At 27.4% G+C, this 21,618-nt stretch overlaps 1 protein-coding gene across 2 annotated transcripts in view; it reads right to left on the reverse strand.

Annotated features, from left to right (window-relative positions):
* mwh (multiple wing hairs) overlaps nucleotides 1-12,757 on the reverse strand; it is a 61,251-nt gene extending 48,494 nt beyond the window's left edge. Inside the window, exons 1-2 of one of the 2 annotated variants that reach the window (XM_029310929.2) lie at nucleotides 12,346-12,757; nucleotides 8,115-8,752 (exon numbers count right to left, since the gene is read on the reverse strand). In XM_029310929.2, the coding sequence (XP_029166762.1) occupies nucleotides 8,115-8,314 (200 nt within the window). In that variant the 5' untranslated portion in view covers nucleotides 8,315-8,752; nucleotides 12,346-12,757. Of the gene's footprint in view, nucleotides 1-3,487; nucleotides 3,741-8,114; nucleotides 8,753-12,345 lie in introns of those variants that run through there. The other variant, XM_029310939.2, reaches the window with a different exon arrangement.
* Nucleotides 12,758-21,618: the final 8,861 nt, after the last annotated feature.

The raw sequence follows: 21,618 nt of genomic DNA on the forward strand, positions 1-21,618 counted from the left end.
ACGTTTGAAGGAACGTTATATAAGAACAAGAATTACGTAGGTTGACGTAAATGTCCTTCGACTTATGGTTCGATTAGTCTAATATGAAAGCGACCATGACATCAATCGATATAATCTTTTTCAAATCTTTTACCTTCGTCCCACCTATATTCTATCGAATTATTTTTTTTAATGAAGCAAATATTGTTTACTTATTTTATATCATAAAAAATATTCTGATGTATAAAATTATGCACATATAATGGTGTATACGTGTATACATATTATTCAACTTTTTAACTGTGATAAAAGAATTCTATTTAAAAAAAACGAAGCTGATCTTTAAATCTCGAAACGCCCTTATTTATAAAAAAAATTATAGTATGTAAAAATTCCCTCAAAAATAATGTAATTTTTGTATGTAACAACTTTTTATACAATGTATATAATTTAGAAATTATTAGAGAAATACAAATTGCATTTTAAATGCAATTATTGATTTCGAATAATTCTATAAAAATTGAGAGAATCAGTTGATTAAGGTGGCTTTATGCACCAAGTCTATTATAAATCTATTTTCCATAAAAATTACTACAAAGATATTTTCAGAATTTAAATCTAAAATACTTGAATTTTCTTTCTTTTACTCATTGCATTTTTTTCAAAATAAAAAATCTTTCTCTCGGAGTCGAAAGACGTTTTTTTGCTATCAAATTGTTTTGAAACTCGTAGTAGAGAATTTAATTGGGAAAACACGAATCCTTATCATCCGACACATATGAGATATTTTTCTAAATCAAATATATAAGCGTGTTGAAACTTAAGTCGGTTATATCTTGGAAATATGAAATTTGCAGATTTAGAATTTTTCTCGGATTTCGATGATTAATTTTTTAATCTTTTGTTCATAATAAACTTGTGTCATAAAGATATCGTTTTATATTCCACGTAGTCACTTAGTTTTGTACACATATTGCGGAATTATGATGGCAATTGAGATGATAAAAGTTACAAAGTACACATCAATGATAAGATTATTCATGGAGAATATCATATTTGTGATCCTACACAGCTGAAATACAGCTGTTTACTTTACTAGATTTTCATATAAAATAAAATACAGTTGAAAATTAAACACGATCCGTAAAACACACGATTAAATGCAAGTAATGTGTATTTTATACGCATTTTTTTTATCTATATATTATTTATTAATTTTTTACTATATTAATATTTATTTATTTTTTATTACATTAATATTTATTATTTATTTTTTATTGTTATTTTATTATTAATCGAAAGTATAGATCGACAAAACAATAATAATCAATAATTAATGAACAATAATAATTAAACTAAAATAGTCATTTCTTTTGTGCGTTGTCTTTTTTCGAGTTCTGAAAACGTATATATAGACATATTTCTCGCGTCCATAATTTCGAGCGCGAGAAACAATGGTGTACTTACACACGCTTGCCGTATATTTACATTTAATCGCAATCATACGCGATGAGAAAATGCACCGGATGATTTTACATTAAAGAGCCGAGTTGTATTTCTCTAATTGGCGGTAATTGGCACGAAAGGAACGACCCGGAGCGCTTTTTACACTCGCGCTCGCGAATGCGCGATTTCGCGTTTCATTCATTGCCGTATCTTCTCGTACATTTTACTACTATGCTACGATTCCATATATATATATATATATATATATATATATATACAGGGTGTAACTAAACAAAGGTATACGAAGCACGCCATCTATGGTGCAGGACGACAAACTAAGTCGAAAAGTCCTGAGCCATTTTTTAATCTGAGCTTTATTTTTGACGCTGTAAATTGTTAAAGATTGACCAATTAGCGCGTGGCCACGCCTACTAAGGCGGGGCCTACGCTGTTTTCCGTTGTAGCCACGCGCTAATTGGCCAACTTTAACAATTTATAGCGTGAAAAATAAAGCTCACATTAAAAAATAGCTCAGGACTTTTCGATTTAGTTTGTCGCCCTGCACCAGATGGTGTGCTTCGTATACCTTTGTTTAGTTACACCCTGTATATATAGTGTCTGACATAAAGTGTCATATCGAAAATTAAAAATATCGAAACATCAATAACCTTCGAGTTATAAGCGATTGAAAACAAAAGTTTTTCGCAAACTAAGCCTTGTGAAAATAAAATATTAACAAAACCACATTCTCCAATTAATTGCAAGAGTTTACTTTAATAAAATTTTAATTTAAGATTTAATTATAAAGATACATGATGGCACAAATTGGGAACATGCAAAATAATGATGGCCTCCCTTGATATTTTTGCTGAGGAAAAATTGTCTGATGCAAATAACAAGATCTGCTTGTATATTTTCGATGTGACACCTTATGTCAGACACCCTGTATACACATATATATATATATATATATATATATATATATTATATGGATATATGGAAATTAAATTACTCGTCTCGTTAGACGCGCGACCACGCGCGTACAAAAAAAAGAGAAGAATGCGCACGCCATTTCTTCGCCCCGTAATCGTCGAGGAAGTTCAAATGAGATTGTGGGGCTTCTTATCGAGCAAAAAATTTAAATAAAATCGTCAGCGTGCGTGCATACACCGAAGTAGCGTGCTGATTACCGCGCGTTACCAATTAGATTCTCGTATTCTTGATGAAAGGCGATAAATTAAATAATTTTCTAGCGTCTATAGATTTATATTAATACGTTTCTCATTAAAATAATTAATATCGAAGCTGCTATTTAATATTTAAAGCCAGTTCTCTTCGCTTATCATTATCAATTTTGCCTTAATTGTGCCTGCGCATATATATCGAATTATCGTTACAAGGAAAAGTTACAGTATTTTGAAATATTGAGAAATTTGATTTTATAATAATTTTAATATTTTTCGGATTTTACGATATAATATTTTATATATGTTAATTTTAATGTAATAATTTTCTGTAGAATTTTATTAATTTTCATGAGAAAATTGTGTTATAAAGTGAGATTGACATTAATTCTGTTACTGAACAGATATTCAAATCAGCAACATATTTATAAGAGCTGATTTTTTAATAATGGTTCAAACTATTATTAAAAAAAAACTGGCTTTAATTATTAAAAAAAGGTGTCGAAAATTTTCCTCAGCCAGAATAAAATCCTAAAAACCTTTGTGTATTTTATGTAAAAAATATACCGAGAAAGACTGTTCAAAAAAAAAATAAAAAACCTGTCATAGAGAGCGAAATGTGTCGAAAACACGCAGTTGGTGCATTGAAAAAAAATTTATTGAATTCGAATAAATATTTATTTCAATACTGCCAAATAAATCATTTATTTGATATAAGAAAATCTCTTTCAAAACACAGATATAATATTTATTTCAAATCAATGATTTATTAGGTAGTATTGAAATAAATATTTATTAATTTAATAATTTTGTTTCAGCGTAAAAAAATTATTATCGACAAAAGGGTTAAATAATTATACGTAAAAAAGTTACGTTACCTAGATCGATTAATCGAAGGTGTTTAACGTCAGACGCTCTGTCGCGAACGCACGGAGAAAAAGCTGCCGATTTTAACCACGATCCACCGCGTTGATCGCGAAACTTGTCGAAACGATCGACATGTCGCGATTACAAATCGGGGAAAAAAAGATTCTCGTCACACGTCGGGTCTCTGCGCTCCGTTCCGCGGAACGGCCGGAGGCTCACTGACGTACTCGACGACTCGACGACGCGATCGCGACCGGCGCGTTGCAGCGCCGAGCGGCGTAATGAGGCGCCATCACCTGCTCGTAACGTAAGTAGAGTTTATCGTGAGTTTATGCCCCGCAAGAGACACCTCACACGCACGACGGAAGGGACAAAATGCATGCATGCAGGGTTGGGGAAGCTCATGATTTTTTGCAACCAAGTTAGTTGCTTAGAAAATTAATTCAGTTGCACGAACGAAAAATTAACTCGGTTAAAGATTAAATTAACTGAAGTTAAATCAAAAGTTAATTTTCTAAAAACATATTGTTTATAATAAATTAGAATTTTGTTTGTTAATTCTTTTAAAATTTATAACAAAGAAATTTTGATTTTTATATAGAAATATATTTTTTGATCATTACAATTGATGACAATTGAACATAAAAATTCAGAATACGTTTATAACTTATAAAAAAACAATAATGGTATATTCAGAGATAAAAAATTTAATTTATTGTTAGGAAATAATTAATAAGTTTAAGGTCAAAAATCACTAGTTAAAGTTAAAAATTAAGACATTTTAAATTAACTAAGCTAAGTTAAAAGTTATTAACTTTTTAACTTTTTTAAAACTTTTAACTAATTTAACTAGTTATTATCCAACCCTGCATGTATGTATATGCACGTATCGGGATGCTTATGATCGATAATCTACCGTTTCTTGTCTGTATGTACAGGGTGTTAAAAAATTAGATCGGCAAATTTTGAAGAAGCAAAGAAGATCTCAAAATCAACATTTTTTGTTAATACTAATTTTTTCTACAACGTTTATTTTTAATACTATACATGATATGAGACATATATTTGTGATTTTTTGGTTTGTCAACTTTGCATTGAAGTTAATGGAGGAATTTTGGAGCATTTTTATTGTATACTGAAAAACATTTATTAACTTGACTAAACCTTTTAATTAAATTACTATTTTGTTAATTACACATATGTTAGTATTTAAGTCAAATATAGTTACGTTTTGTTAGATTTAATATATTATATTTAATTTAAATATTTTTATATATTCAAATAACAAAATAATGTTTAGTTGAAAGATTTAGTCAAGTTAACAAATTTTTTCAGTGTAAAAAGAGTGAGTTTCCTTTATTTATTTCTTCCATTTTATTCAAGATTGAAACAATTTAATTTTTCCACTTATATGTTTGTATACTATGTAGTATAAAACTAAAAACGTCATAGAAAAAAATAGTATTAATAAAAAAATGTTTATTTTGAAGTCTTTAATTTTCCTTTAAAATTTGTCGATCTAATTTTTAACACCCTATCAATAAATGCAAAATAAGCGCATCGGTTTCTACGAAACATGATGCTTGTAAATCAAGAATCAAGACAAAATCGATATGTCACATACAATATATGTCAAAGTTAATGCGATTAATTGTGTGTGATAGAATTGTAATATTGTCACTTGACAAAAAAAATATATAGGTATTTTTTTGCTTAATATTAATTGATTTTTTTAAATAAAGAAATATAAAATTTTATTTATAAAACTTTATATAAAAATGTGATGTTTCATCATAAGAGAAAATTGTAAAATATTCTCGGATAACGAATTAAATCGAATAGGAAAGTTTGTTTTGCAATCTTCCTAATAATTAAGGAGAGAGAAATTAATTAAAAAAGATCGCAAAACGATAGGGGACTTTCTTGCTCGGCTTAATCCGCAATAAAATAATCATTTAATCCATATTTACGCGATGAATTAAATGATTATTTTATTGGACACTTTGTATAAATATTCACACAATGGACTTTCAATATAATCAATACTTAATCAATATTTAATTATAAATATATTATGCTATCAGAAGTCTCTCTTCTATAATCAAATGCAAATAATGGCTCATCGTGAGATTGAAATAATTAACTGGGTGGAATTGGTTATCATTAATTTTATAATCGACTTGCGTGCGCAAAATATAAGTATTAATTATATTTCAGTAAATTAAGGACTATATTGAATGAAATAAGAAATAATTAAAAGCTAAATTGATTTAAATCTAATGATATATTAGAATGATGTTACTTGAATAAAAAGTTTTGCAAATATTTGTTTCTAATTCAATTTTCTATCCAGATTTTTTTCTCAAATTAGCTCTTTCATGAAAAATAAAATTTTCAGAAAGGCCAATTTTTATAAAAAATCTCTCTCTAGATCTTAATAAAATATTAAATTTATAGAAATAATATGATATTCTAAACATATTTAAATTCAAAAATTTGTTTCTTATTCAATTTTCTATCCAGATTTTTTGTCAAATTAGCTCTTTCATGAAAAGTCAAATTTTCAGAAAGGCCGATTTTTATATAAAAAATCCCTCTCTAAATTATTTTTTAATAAAATATTAAATTTATAGAAATAATATGATATTCTAAATATATGTATATTTTATTTTCTAACGAAGATAAAATAATATCTATCAAAATGGAATGTTGAATTGAAGTAAAAAGTTAAAATATAAATATTATTTGAAAATTATAAGATTGCAAATTTATTGTATTAGATTTATTAGGAATTCCCACGTAATATCATGCATTACTGAAACTAGAATTATTGATCTAGGTGAAACGCTTGGCAAGATCAAACGGTTTCTACGGGTAGTTTCCTTTCGGATACAGGTGCGACAAAAATCAGCAGTTAGAATAATAATATCAAGTTTATCCATAGTACGTTTTACTTCACTGGAAACGCGTAGAGAAAATGTGTGTCTTTATAATTTATGAAGATTTTTACGAGCACTAAAACATTTTCCATACATTGCCTTTTTCTCTTTTCAAAATAATAAGTTCAGTTTTGTGAAAATAAGTTCAGTTTTTTGTGTTACAAAACATGGATATCTTTTTGACAGTTTAAATATTTTTTTCTTTTTCAGAAAGAAATATTATTAATAATAAAAATGCACTTAATTTTTTTCTTATATTTTAAACACTAAAAGAACGTTTAATTGAAATTAAAACTTAACAAATGCAAACAATTCTTGTTGTAAAATACGTGTCAAAATGTTCTTTAAAAATGAATTTATTATCAAATATAGCAAAATTTAAAATAAAAATATTACTTATTTTAATATCATTTATTAAAAAACGTTAGAAATAATTCAAAATTCCGAATAATTCAAATTCCAATAATTTAAGATTAGAGATATCCAAATTATCATAAGTATAATAAATATTATATTTAGATTAAAAAGTGTTTACACATTTTATTTTTGTATGTATGTGCATACATACATATACTTTTTCAAATGTTGATTATATTATTGAATCAATAATAATCAAGTACTATATATTTTAATCTTATAATAAATGTAAAATGAGGCAACAGTTGTAATTACAGTTGTAAAATTGTAATTTGTTCATTTTTTATATGTTAAAATAATAATTGGATAAATTAAAATATATTTATGATTTATGTAATGATTAAAATAATTAATGTATTGTCTTCAATACAATCAAAATTATATTATATCAGTAATTTTTAATTACTTCCGTGTAGATTAAATTCACTTGACAGTCACGAAAATTTATTTATGGTTGACCGTTTTTAATAAATAATAATCTCGTCAATGGAAAATATAGTAATTCATTGATAAGATAAATTGTTCGTTGCATTATCATTTGAAGCTATATAAAAGATCGGTAACATTCTCGATGGTGAAACAGCGACGCAGGATAAGTTAAAATACTTACGTTATCTTCAGTCAAAATGGAGTAAAGTCACTAGATGAACTAAGTACCGCAATCATCCGCCATTTTAACGTCAACACGCGGGTCGTTCAAATTAAATATTTGCATGAATGTATTTTGAAAATAAAGAAAGTGCAGTTTTCAGATTAGAAAACTGCACTTAATGTGTACATACGTTACAAAAGTGGCATTATGTACACTTTTCGACATTATTTTAACGCTAAATCTTATACATTGAATCTTATGGATTGCGGTACTTGTTGTTTGTTCTTCATAATTATTTTTAATGATAATTAAAATAATAATCTCGTCGGTGCAGTCGCACATCTTATTACTAAATCGTCACGTGTAGATATTTACCTTGATTTATATACTATATAGTAATATACTATATACTAACTAATACTATGTATATACTAATTGCTATATACTACTAATACTATATATTACTATATATGCTATTAATACTATATACTACATATACTATATACTACTAATACTATATTATAGTACTAATACTATATGCTACTAACACTATATACTACTAACACTATATACTACTAACATTATATATTACTAACACTATATACTATTAACACTATATACTACTAATATTATATACTAATACTATATACTATATACTAATAATAAAATGTTTGAAAACTTTCATGTTACCTGTCGAACATCAGGCTGTTCCGTTGGTAATCGTAAACGTTGCAGATACTGCATTTCGACGAGAGATCGGTTTCTCGGTCGGTTTCGTCGCATCGATCTTGATCCTTCCGATCTACGACGATGCTCCAGGTTCGGTTGATAAGATAGAACAGGTAGAGCGGTTTGTTTCGTCGACATGATTGCGATCTTGCATTTCCCATTGTTATTATTTCTTCTCGTCGAGTCTCTCACTTTACGTAGCACAAATACACCGCATTAAATTAAAAATAAATTAAAAACAAGTTTTATCTAGTCCTCTTCGCGCATTTTTATGCACTATAAATTTGTAATGTTTCTATTATCAATTATATTATTTATATACATTCCGCACCAATTTCTATTTCACACACTTTGTAGAACTTTTTAATTTTCTCAATTGTCTGGTGTAGACGAGAATTTGTTTTGATCTGTAGTTCTTGCAGAAAACATTTCTTCTGCGTTCCAGGTAGCGCAAGAATTACGTTCGATCGCATGACTAACCGTGAAAGCCGTGGGATTTTCGTGTGCCATGACCTTGGTCTTCGGTTAGGTCGTGCCAGAGTCGTGTAACAGCTTAAGTAATAGCTTATGTGCATAGGAACAGTCTCGAATGGAGAATCCTGAAAGCAGATTTTTACAATTTGTTACATATTTTTATCATTCCTTTAGTATCGAATTTTTTCGATTTTTCAAATATATACATATACATCATCTCGTTTTATTTTCAAATTTTCTCGCTCTACACAAATCTCATACACTGAAAAAAATGTATTGTATATTTATCAATACTCCATAAATTATTTATTTGAAACTAATAATATTAATTTGATGTGTAAAATTATTTCTTTGATGTAAGAACACATAGATATTTAATTGTTTCAAATAAATTTATAAAATAATATTTATTAATTTTTAATAATTTTTTTCAGTGTAGTAAATATTTATTTTATACGTAAATATTTATTAAGATTTGATTTGTAAATTCTCTATTGCGTTTCTTTTTTTCTACCTGATTTTGTTTTCTTGTTATATAATAAAATAAATACATGTACTATATTTTATTTTCTTTCGCTCTACCAAACCTCGGCATAAATACATATATATATATATATATATATATATATATATATATTTTGATTTATTTATACGTGAATACTTGTTGAGATTTTATTTTTTAAGGCGTTCCTTTTTCTTCTACGCTAATATATGGCTGGTTTCATTTCCTGTTCCAATTGTTTACTTGTCATGAACGACTATTGTTAAATCATAAATGCGCATTGTGTGTTCATATATCGCTGCAGATGTATTATTAACATTGCTTATGCGATTGTGTTTACACACTTGTAATTACGAGGCAACGATTTGAAAGTAACATTTATAGAATGCACGCATGTTCCACTTCTTCGTATGGTAAAGGAAATTAAAGTGCGTTTTTATGACCCGAATTTTATTAACATCTCTCACCACGGAAAATCTCCATGAATTATATACTCGCGATATTGACGTGAAAATGTTTTATTTTCCAATAGAAATCTATATTTATAAAGCGTTCGTTTTATTTATTTTACTACTTTCTCTTCTAATTTTGTATCTTTTTATTTCGATAATTCTATGTTTAAGTATCTTTTTTTGCTACTATATATCTTCATTACGAATTTTTTAGAGCAAATTTTTGATTTCATTACGGTATTCTTCGTTGAAAATATCTGTCAATTGTTTGTATATTTGTGTATTTAAATTTTCTCACAACTAATTTTAATATAAAAATATCTACAAAGCGTAAAGCAGAAAGCTATTTTAAAATTTAAAAAGATACCTAATATCAGAAAATCAATCATTTAATTTACATTAGAAAAATATTTTTAGAAAAAAGCTTGCTTGTTTTTTTAATGTAAATTAAACAACAATCTTTATATTATCTACGAATTATATTATTGAATTTTATAGATCTCGGAGACCTTTATTAAATTTAAAGATAAAAGTAAAGATTAATCTTCCTTTAACCTTCCTGGAAGATAAAGCAAAAATTTTAAAATTTGAATAGGTACCTATGTAAATTTAATTATTTCTGTAATTTACAAAACAAATAATTGTCTAAAAAAATATGTTTCAATCTCGTAAAAATTCTCTTTAAAAATTACAAATGTTTGATAGATGATTTTATTAAATCGAATTTAATTGAAAATAAAAACAAACGCAAAAAATAATGTTATGTAATTCAATTTATTGAATTATTTACATGTAAACACTCTAAAAATAAAATTGTTTTAAATGCAAAAAACGACAAACAGTTTCTTGTTTTTAATTCGTTTTTATATTTAACAAATAAATATAATATATAATACATGCAAGAAAAAATTTCGTCAGCTTACGGCTCTCTTTCGTTTAATTAAATTCTTGTAATTATGTCCCGTTTTCATTAAAATGCTGTGGTTTTAACAGAATGGAACTTCATTTATATTATTGCAAAACTAACGCGCACATTATTAAACAAAAAATTTGAATAATGGATAAGGAAAGTTTATTCAGTTTTTTTTATCTGAAACCCCTCGACTTTTTTAATAAAAATATAAAAATTGAAAAAAAATTTAATGTTTAAAGAACCAATAACAAAAGACAAAAATAATGAATATGCAAGGCCTGTGCTGCAGTAACTCTCAAAATGTTTCGAGTTAGAAATGTTAATCTTATTGTTAGAATAAACAAATATTAACATGTAAATAGTCAATATTTTGAGAATTTAAGAAATTGAATTACATAATGTTATTTTGCGTTTTACTTATTTTTTTAATTTATGTCAATTTAATTATGTCAGCTAATTTTGAAATTGAAATACTTGTAACTTTTAAAGAAACGGTTTAAGAAAAAATATTTTACACAAAAGTTTGCTTGTTTTTTAATGTAGATTAAATTATTGATTTTGTCATTAGGTTTCTTTTTAGATTAAAAATTTTTTTTGAATATGTACAAAATTTAAATAATGTACTTCATTATAATTAACACAAAATATATGTTAAAAACATATATTATTATTTAATTTTTATATTGCGTAAGAGATTCAAATTTAGAAAAACTCATTATCTCACTTAAAATCCTTAAAATTTACGTATTGCATGTTCAACTTTATTTAATAATTTTTTTTATAAATAAGCAACAGTTAAAATTTTTGAAAAGTTATTTTGACAATATATGTATATCATCGTTATCGAAGTTTAGACTCCTTTTTTTAGTTTTATCATTTAATTATTAAGTTAATATAAAGCGAAAGGATATTTTATTTAAAGTGTTTTATATAAGGAAGTGTTTTAATCTCTATCAGATAATTCTATCGACTATAATTTGGCCTATTTTAGAAAAGAATCGTAAACTAACCGTGTTTATTTCCAAAAATAAATGAAAAAAGATAATTTTATTAAAACTCAATAAACTTGCATAAATTTTAATAATTTGCAGTTATTTTTACATATTATTTTTACTATGTTTGTAGATTTTTACTATGTTTTACATATTAATTTTATTATGTTCTAGTTTTTAGTGAGTGCACTTATTTTTTGAGAACATTAAATTCTTAGATCTTAAATTATGAAAACTTTTCAAAAGATTATTTACTCTCGAAAGTTTGAAACAATAGTATCAAAAGTGAAAGCAATTTTTAGCAGATATACATGTTATTTTAAACTTTTATTGAATTTTAATAATCTACCTAAACATAAAAACTGATGCAAAAATAATTAACAGAAATTTTTGTAGAAACTTCTGTTATAATATTGCTTCTTTATGTATACTTTTGATATATTTTTTTACATAATACATGGTTAAATGTAACAGGTATGCACATACATACACACATATAATAATTATATAATTATAATGCATATAATTATAATGTATATAATTATATTATTATATACATATATGTATAAATAAATGTTGCATTGTTATATAATCTTATATTGTTCTTTGTGTGCTAAAAAATATTTTATCGTAATTATACACAAAATCTATATATAATCCAGGTCTATAATTTGATTGAATATAATGAATATTATAAAGCAACAATAAATTAATACAACTTTGCTTAAAACAATAAGAGTATTATTTTGATATTTGTATGTTGTATAATTAGAATATACAAATTTCTATGATTAACATTTCGACATTGCAACATCTTAGCATTGTTGAAACGTTAATTAAGTACAGATTTTTTACTCACACCAAGGATATGTCACGTGCAACAGTAAATACACTGAAATGTGCAGCAATGCTCTTGTCTTCGAAGATTTAAACAACACAAGAACAACTTCCAATACCCTCGAAACAATTTAATCGAACTCTCTCATTCTGTTTTCCTGTCCCCAGCAATGATCAGTAGAAACCATCCATCCCATTTGCGCCATCAATTTTATCACCGACCGGCACGCGGCGAAACAAAGCGAGTTCCTGACCATCTATGCGATTAGCATTTGCTAAAAAATCACACTTAGCACCGGCCCTGCACTTCTCTCGCTCGTTCCACAGCTTCGCGTGAACATTCAACACACCGTACATTATGGCCACCGTGAAGATTATATCGATGAAAAATCGCCCTCCCTTGGCGCAAAACTCCTTCGCGGACACTAGGAACTTCACTCTAGGTGATCACCAGGAGATCGATAAAAAATGAAAAAAATAAAAAAAATAGCGCGTGTATGAGAGAGAATCGCGAGAGAGGCATTCACGGAGCGGCTTTCAAGAGCCGACTGCCAACCTGCGAATGCCCCGAGGTGCACGTGTGTGCACCATTGCCTCTCTCGGTTGCCTCTCCAACGCGAGTTGCCTTCCTCTTCGTCTTCTTTCTCGGCCGGTGCGCTACGGCCGTGCCAGTGCATCATGTGCACTTCGCGATCTCGGCCCGACGAGAAGAGGACTGTACTACTACTCCCAGTTTCAGACTGTGGGTCAAGTCGCGACCTACGTGCACCGTGGGTTGTCGGCTTCTCGAGCACTCGGGATACGCAGGAGGGATCGCCGAGCTTTGATTCGCCTTTGTTCTAAACGCTTTCGATTTGGGACATGGTATTACTAGGATAAATTCGAAGTAGATACAGGTTAATCGAAGTCGAGCGTAAAAATTAGATGCGACGATCTTCATGAAATCGTCATTAAATATTTCCCCGTTTAAATTGCAATTTAAATGTTGATTGTCTTAGTCCCTTTTCTTCGGATCATCTTCAGAAGATTGACTAAGAAACATTTGGGTAACTTCCCAGACAACAAAACGTCTAAAATCGGGACATAAGACGTCTTAAAGGAGTCATTGAGATGTATTTTAGACATCATAATAAAATATATCTTTAAGTCAATAAGATATCTTTAAGGCATCTTATGTCCCGTTTTTATAGACGTGATGTTGTTTGGGTTATGTATCCTGATTTCAGTAATAAGGTGATAAGGTGAATATTTCACCAAATATTGTCTAATATCGCCCAGCGCCGTTTTAGCGAAACTAATATTGATATCTGATAACTGTGGGCAGAATTGTGTGTAAAGTAGGATAATTAGCTTATTTTATGAACAACATCGGTACTTATTTTTTAAATATTTCTTTTTAAAATAGCTGTATAACGATAATGACACTTTCCTAGTGACAGGGGCTTATGGGAAATAGTGTAGTTGTATTATTGCTTGTTTTTTCCCAAATCCAAGAGTACCACGTTAGAGAGTATCAATCAGAGAATTGAATAATGGTATTACAATTAAACGTATACTCAAAACACTATGTCAGTTATTAAACTCACAGTAAGCCATATTAGGAACGCGTTTCAAAAAATGACATTTTCCATTTTGTTACAAAATTTGCGAAAAGAACTAAGTTAGCAAACGCTTACATTTTTCAGTTGGTGACAGATAAAGTAATGTCTATCTGTCATTTTAGGTTCTATCAGAACTTTTTTTCGATTATTTTTGTGGTTACAGGGATCAAATATAGTTAGGATAGGCGATATGTGGTGTCACTACTCTATACAAAACGGTATCAACTACTGAAATCATTAAAATCAAGACATACCAAATTACTCAAATTTTTCTTAATCAACCTACTGAAAAAATGATCCTGGCTTCTCGAGCAACTCGAGCACTCGGAAAACAAACTTTGATTCAACTTCATTCAAACGCTTTTGATTTGGGACACGATATTATTAGAATAAATTCCAAGATACAGGCTAATAAAAGTCGAGCATAGAAATTAGATGCAACAATCTTGTTATGAAATATTTCTTCATTTAAATTGAATTTAAATGAATCAATCTCGAAAATAATCCAAAAAAGGATCCTGGCTTCTCGAGCACTTACAAGCTTTGATTCGCCTTTGTTCAAACGCTTTCGATTTGAGACACGCTATTACTAGAATAAATTCAAGATAGATACAGGCTAATAAAAACCGAGAAATTAGGAGCAACAATCTTATCATAAAATATTTCTCTATTTAAATTGAATGTGTCGGTCCCTTTACTTTAGATCATCTTCAGCAGGTTGACTAAAAAAAATTTGGGTGATTTGTATATCCTGATTTCAATGATAAGTATACAAAATAGTATTGGCTATTGAGATTATTATGGGTTATTCTGCAATAAGTTGCAAATGTCTTGGTGGACAGTTGCAGATTAACCAATTAGCAAGTTGCTTTGCTCCGATTAGTCAATCTGCAACTGTCGACTGACAACCATTTGCAATCTAGTGTGGAATGACTTTTAGATCAAGACATACCAAACCACCCAAATTTTTCTTAATCATCTTAATTTTTCTCAACTTACTGAAAATAATCCAAAATTAAAGGATCCAAATATTCCATTTAAATAGAGAATAAATATTTTGTGACAAGATTAATCTGTATCTTAATTTGTATTTGTACATATTAGAATCTATTCAACTCTTATTATAGTACAATTACCTTCGTATACTTTTACGGTTCGTAACGCTCAAGTTTCTGACTAATTTCATAGAGTCATTATCTTTCCGCAATTATCACTGACAGCGACGAGGATGCAGAGCACAAATCGAAAGGATGCACATAGGGATTCTATATATGTTTTGCGAACATACCAATGTCGGCTTTTAAATCCGAGCCTGCTATCTCGCGTAATAAGGAACGCAAACCAAACGGAATACACCGAGTCTTTCTTTCGTCGTCGCAAAAAAAGTGGAATTTGTTCCAGCGACGCTTAATAGGCATAATTTGGATGAATACATAATGACAGATCGAAGGGTGTGATTTTTTATGAGATTAAGAACTAACGAGCCGACGCTGGGCGTAACGTGACACGCAACGTATCATAATTCGTTGTTATGTGGAACGGAAATAAACGGTTCTCTCGCAGCAACGAACATTTTAATGGGTTTGAAATACCTATATACCATTATCTTAAATTTGCACAAATACGCAAGATGATAATAAAAATTAAATATAAAATTAAATATATCTGAAAAGGACTAATAAAAAAAGCCAGGCGTTAATATTGGACGTAACAAATTTGTTTTTAAAATTATTTCAGAATTTAATTTAAATTATAATAAACAAATAAATAAATTTATAATAAATAAATCAATAAAGCAGCCCGTTATATAGATGATAATAGCAAAATATAAAAAATACAATTAGAAATTATATCATAATTTTAAGGTAAAAGAGAGAATTTTTGAAGATTTCGTTATTTTTCAGGTAGATTTCAATTATGTAGTTTAGTCACGCTGACACATATACTTTAAGCAATTCTTTAGATGATTCTATAATTCACGAGATAAAAGTAAAGATAAAATTACTTTTATAATGTTACATTCCACATATCTCTTCCTTAATGTATATGTATTCTGATATATATCTTATATTATATGATGTGTATTCTCACTTCTTCATACACAATGTGTTTTCTGCATTATACGACACATAAAATTATAAATAGAATTCTATTACAAATTTACGAATTATTGATTAAAATTGTCTAAAGTTGTCTTTTATATTACTAATGTGTAGGAACATTAATTTAAAAAAATTATATTAAATATATCAGAAAACCTCCTATTCTTCACGTAATTTTTTTAATAAATATAATTCAACTTGCGATTTTTTATAATAGATAAAAAATAAATTATTTATCCACAGCTATACAAATTTAATTCTGTTACGCACGCGAGTTGCACCAACTTAATATGCAAACTTAAAAAACTACTTCCTATTGTAACTCTGAGAACAAATGGCCTCATTTAAGTAAAAAATTCGTTCGACTTATTGAAGGCAAAACAATTGTTTAAGAAATGGAAATTATTCAATTGTTCTCAATATATCAAATTGACATTTAGAAAATACTGCAATTTTTAAAAAGATATTGGTGTATATTACTTTTAATTTCATTTTTAATGGAAATTATTAACAATACCTATGTAATGAAAATGAATTCGAAAAGATGTAGTTAGTAGTTGATAGCAGAAAATTGTGTTTTGTATTGCGATGCAATTAGCCAAACGACTACTCGGTATTTTCTATTAAATTAAATTTATGTCGAAATAAACAGACAGAGAATTTGCCAATTATTCTATAAAGTTTTGATGGATATGTAAGTCGTATATTTTATTTTCCGCGCGTTACAAATTTTACTAGGTCAGTTCGCTCCGGTGAGGTTTCTTAACGAAAGGCAATCAAGTACCGCTGCAGACAGAACTCACAAGAAATGCGATTTTCATAGTCTGTAATCGCGCGACCGTCAATGAGGAACATTGTAAGATCCTGAAGAAGTGTTTTTAGCAAGAATAAAAATAAAATAAAAATTAATATTACTTAAATGACAGAGCTCTTCCAAGATGGCGTACCTCATCATTTGAATTTTAAATGCTACGTGCTGATATGGCGGAAGTAAATCGGAAAGAGGTATAAAAAAATATGTTTTTTCAGAAGCATTGATAAAAGTTTGAAGTTAGGAAAATTATAATAAGAATTTGTCACAGCAAAAAATAATAAATATACGTAACAATTTCATAAATCATTGATCATAAATTTATTACAACTCAATCTATGTATAAAGTGTTATGAAAATTAATCATGATATGTTGACTAGTTGCACACATTTTATAATTGACTTAAGAGAAAAGCGTAGACACTAATAGGCGATATATCTCTCAATAAACAGGTTTAAGCTTCATCGTCGCGTTACATCGATGGCATAATTTAGGATTGAACATTGATAAATTCTACAACTAAAAGCTATGTCAGAACCCCACTTTAGTCTTACAAGTCACGTGAGAGACATAAATCTCGAACATTTTAACGAATTAGATTCATGCTTGACCGGAGATAGTCTTCGCACTCGTGTATCATTCCGTAAGAATGTCACTAACGGGTGTCTACATGGCGTTGAAAATAAGGAAATACCTGCAAGAACATAATAGGAAGCAAATTTATTAAGCAGAAATTTTTGCAAAAATTTATTCATAACACTTTATACATAGATTGAGTTGTAATAAATTTATGATCAATGATTTATGAAATTGTTACGTATATTTATTTATTATTTTGCTGTGACAAATTCTTATTATAATTTTCCTAACTTCGAACTTTTATCAATGCTTCTGAAAAAACATATTTTTTACCTCTTTCCGATTTACTTCCGCCATATTAGCATGTAGCATTTAAAATTCAATTGATGAGGTACGCCATCTTGAACGAGCTCTGTCATTTAAGTGATATTAATTTTTATTTTATTTTTATTCTTGCTGAAAACACTTCTTCAGGATCTCGCAATGTTCCTCATTGACGGTCGCGCGATTACAGATTATGAAAATCGCATTTAATTTTTGCCAAAATTTTTGCTTAGTGAATTAAAATTAAAAAATTAACATTTTAATGACAATTAAATTTATTCCTTCACAAGGTAATATTATAAACGACCCAACTGTCAAAAAACATTATGACTAAGTTTTTTGACAGTTCGGTCGTTTAAAATATTACCTTGTAATTTTATTTCACTGTTTTCGACACGGAAATTATTTTTTAAATAAATTTTCTTTGTTTTAAATAGACACTTTTGTCTATATTTAATTTGTATAAAATTCCGTAATACGCGACTCTGAGTCTAATATTTTTTATAGGTTTCAATAACAGAAATATTAATTCTATTAATATTATATAATTTTAATTCACAGAATTTTAGTGAAAAGTAATTTATTGCGATATCTCGCGCTCTAAATATTTAAAATTCAAATACTAAATTAATTATATAAAGGCTCTGACAATAAAATAAATCAAAATAAAAAAAAATAAAATTAATTAATTAGAGAAAAAAGATAATAACAAAAACAGATAAATTTATTAAAAAATGTTTAATTATAAATAATAAATGTAAAAAAATTGTCAATTAAAAAAAGAATAAAAATATAATAAAACAATAAAAAAGAAAAATGAATATTTAATGTGTCATAAATTGCTGTACGCAATTTTGAGCTCTTATAGCGACCGCACGTCGAATGTGTAAAACGCTCGATGAGAAATTGCTGCATATGAAAGTACGGATTAACCCATTATCTCGAAACCGGGAAATAGGAACGACGTCGCTCATCCGGGATTGAAAAGTAAAATTTCGAGTGATCTCTGATGAGAACAGGAACAACGCGCACGGGTAATACCAGTAGGTCAAATTCACGCTTGACCCGAGTTCAACGGATACGTGTAGCCATGTATCAAGCGGCAAGAAGCTCCGCCGCTTCCGGATGCTTGTGCAATGTCAGGAACCGAGAAGTAAAACGAGAGACATGATAATTATACAGATGTCTAATAAAACTAATCGTATAGCAGAGAAACGAAATCACTCGAGTGAATTATTACGAGGAATTTGATGTTATCTCGTGATGAACAGCTGATTCACATTTTTTTATCGTCTTTCTTTAAAAAAAATATATGATAATTTTATAAATAAATAAAATATTATATATTTAAATTATAAATTAATAATTATAAAATAATTATAAAATAATAATAAATAAATAAATATATAATAATTTTATAAATAAATAAAATATTATAAATTAATAAAATAATAATTTTAAAATAATAATTATAAAAAATGATAAATAAATATATAATAATTTTAGAAATTAATAATAAATATTGTTAAGAAAGTTTTCTCTAATTCTGTGGTTTCGAAGATATTGCACAGATGCTATAATTTTTCTTAATCCACCGTATATATATCGGAGAAAGTAATGAAGATTTATCACTTCATATCTACATTGTTACTTAAGGAACTTATTTTGCAAACAATGGCAAATATGTAATCATACGTATGCAACGCTGACAAAATATATAAAAAATCTGTCTATATGATTTATCTCTGTCGTCACCTTCGAGCCAATTCTCATGGTATAGAAAGCACAGAGATGTGAAACGTTTTACCTTGAAATCACATCGTGCATAACAAAAGAATAATATATGCATTTATTATGATATCTACATTACGATAGCATGCCTCATGTCTGTATATGATCTTGCGCAAAATGGAATCTGTAATTCTATGAGAAAAAAGAATGATCCAAAGGAAACATAAAACGCGCATAATATGCTTATAATATCCGTGCGAGCGCGGTTTTGTATCGTGATAACGCTCTGGACAGCCCAGAATGAGATTGCGGTTGCGTTTATTACACAAGAGATTCTTTCTTCCGCGAGAAAAGCATATGTATCGGCAAACATATCATGGCGATAATCTAGCTTCTTGTTGTATTAATATTTACGTTGTTTTTACTTAAGAAACTATAGATTAATGAAATATTGGATATTCGACAGCTCATTAAACATATATGATATTAAATAAAATATTATTTATTTTATTTAATATTTATTTTAATTTTTTTTTAGTATTATTTAAAATATTATTTATTAATTTTATTTTTATTAATATTTTATTTTAATTTTTTGTATTAATTAATATTTACGTTGTTTTTACTTAAGAAACTAGATTAACGAAATATTGGATATTCTATAGCATACAGCTGATTAAACATATATGATATTAAATAAAATATTATTTATTTTAATTTTTTAAAATATTATTTTAATTTATTAATTTAATTTAATTTTTATTAAAATTTTAATTTTTTATAAATAATACAATTATAATTAAAATTTTTGGTGCTGAATTTTGTAAATTTGTAAATTAAAAAATGGAAAAAAATATTATAAAAGAATAATTTTTTAAAATATTATTTAAAATATTATTTATTAATTTACTTTAATTTTTATTAAAATTTTATTTTAATTTCTTACGAATAATATAATTAATTAAAATTTTTTGTGTTGAATTTTATGAATTTGTAAATTGAGAAATGGAAAAAAAATATTATAAAAGAAGATAATTTCTTGATCCTAACTTGCAACTTTTTTAAATAATGATGCACGGATATTTAAATATTATTACTGATTGTAAGTATACTGTTTAAATCACTTGATCATATCAGAGCAATATAATATAGTGTTATACTATATTATCAAGCGAAAGTTATAGCCTCTCTCTGTGACCCAAGTTACGTTTTATAAGTTTTATATTATATAGAATATATGTGTATGTACAAACTTTTTATAATATTAATTTTCCTAAATTAATTATTTTATTCCTAAAAAATTAATTATTAATTATTCCTAAAAAAAACTTAGCCTTTATAATCCAGTTTTTTCTTGCAAATTAAAATAATAATAATCAATGAGTATAAATAAAATATGAATATATTTATATATACTCTCTGGTTTACATTTATTAATTACTATATTGCGAATATTATATATATCGCAAACTCTTTGTAAATTCAGCTTTTTTATAAGAAGAAAACTATAAATTATAAACGCCTTTTCAGAAAATTACTAATATTATGAAAAGCTTGCAAATATATATAAAATAATATTTTAGTAAAAGAAATAAAATCCAGGAATTAATTTACATTACAAATCTATGAAAAATAATAAAAACCCCTAAATTGTAAATTTTTTAGAAAATTACTAATATATTATGTTCTTTAAAATGATTTTTCATAGATTTGTAATATAAATTAATTCGCGCCTCTTAATTTTTTATACATATGGCAAATTTTGTATAATAAAATTATCGAATATTTTGACGATAAAAAGTCACGTTACAGAGACACACAGGTGCATAAAATCTCGCATACAAATGTAATATAAATGTTATCGAATGACCGCACGGAATTCGGAAGGAGAATGCTGCACTCTGCCGTGAGGAATTAATTAGACAGACTGAAAAAGTTGTCGGAGCAAGATCGTCATTAAGTGGAACAAGGTAATGCCCTGCGATCGGACACAGGGTGACCTATAGATACAGATTGTTCTACATACTTTGTAAGATAAAAATTCCGAATGACTGACTCGCGCCTTTTTTTCTACTTAGTATAACATTGCAAAAATTATAGTTTAAATTAATTTAAAATTATTATTTAATATTAAATAAATATATTT

This window comes from Nylanderia fulva, unplaced genomic scaffold (assembly GCF_048542155.1).
Source record: "Nylanderia fulva isolate GAGA-0341 unplaced genomic scaffold, ASM4854215v1 Scaffold71, whole genome shotgun sequence".
NCBI classification, from domain to species: domain Eukaryota; kingdom Metazoa; phylum Arthropoda; class Insecta; order Hymenoptera; family Formicidae; genus Nylanderia; species Nylanderia fulva.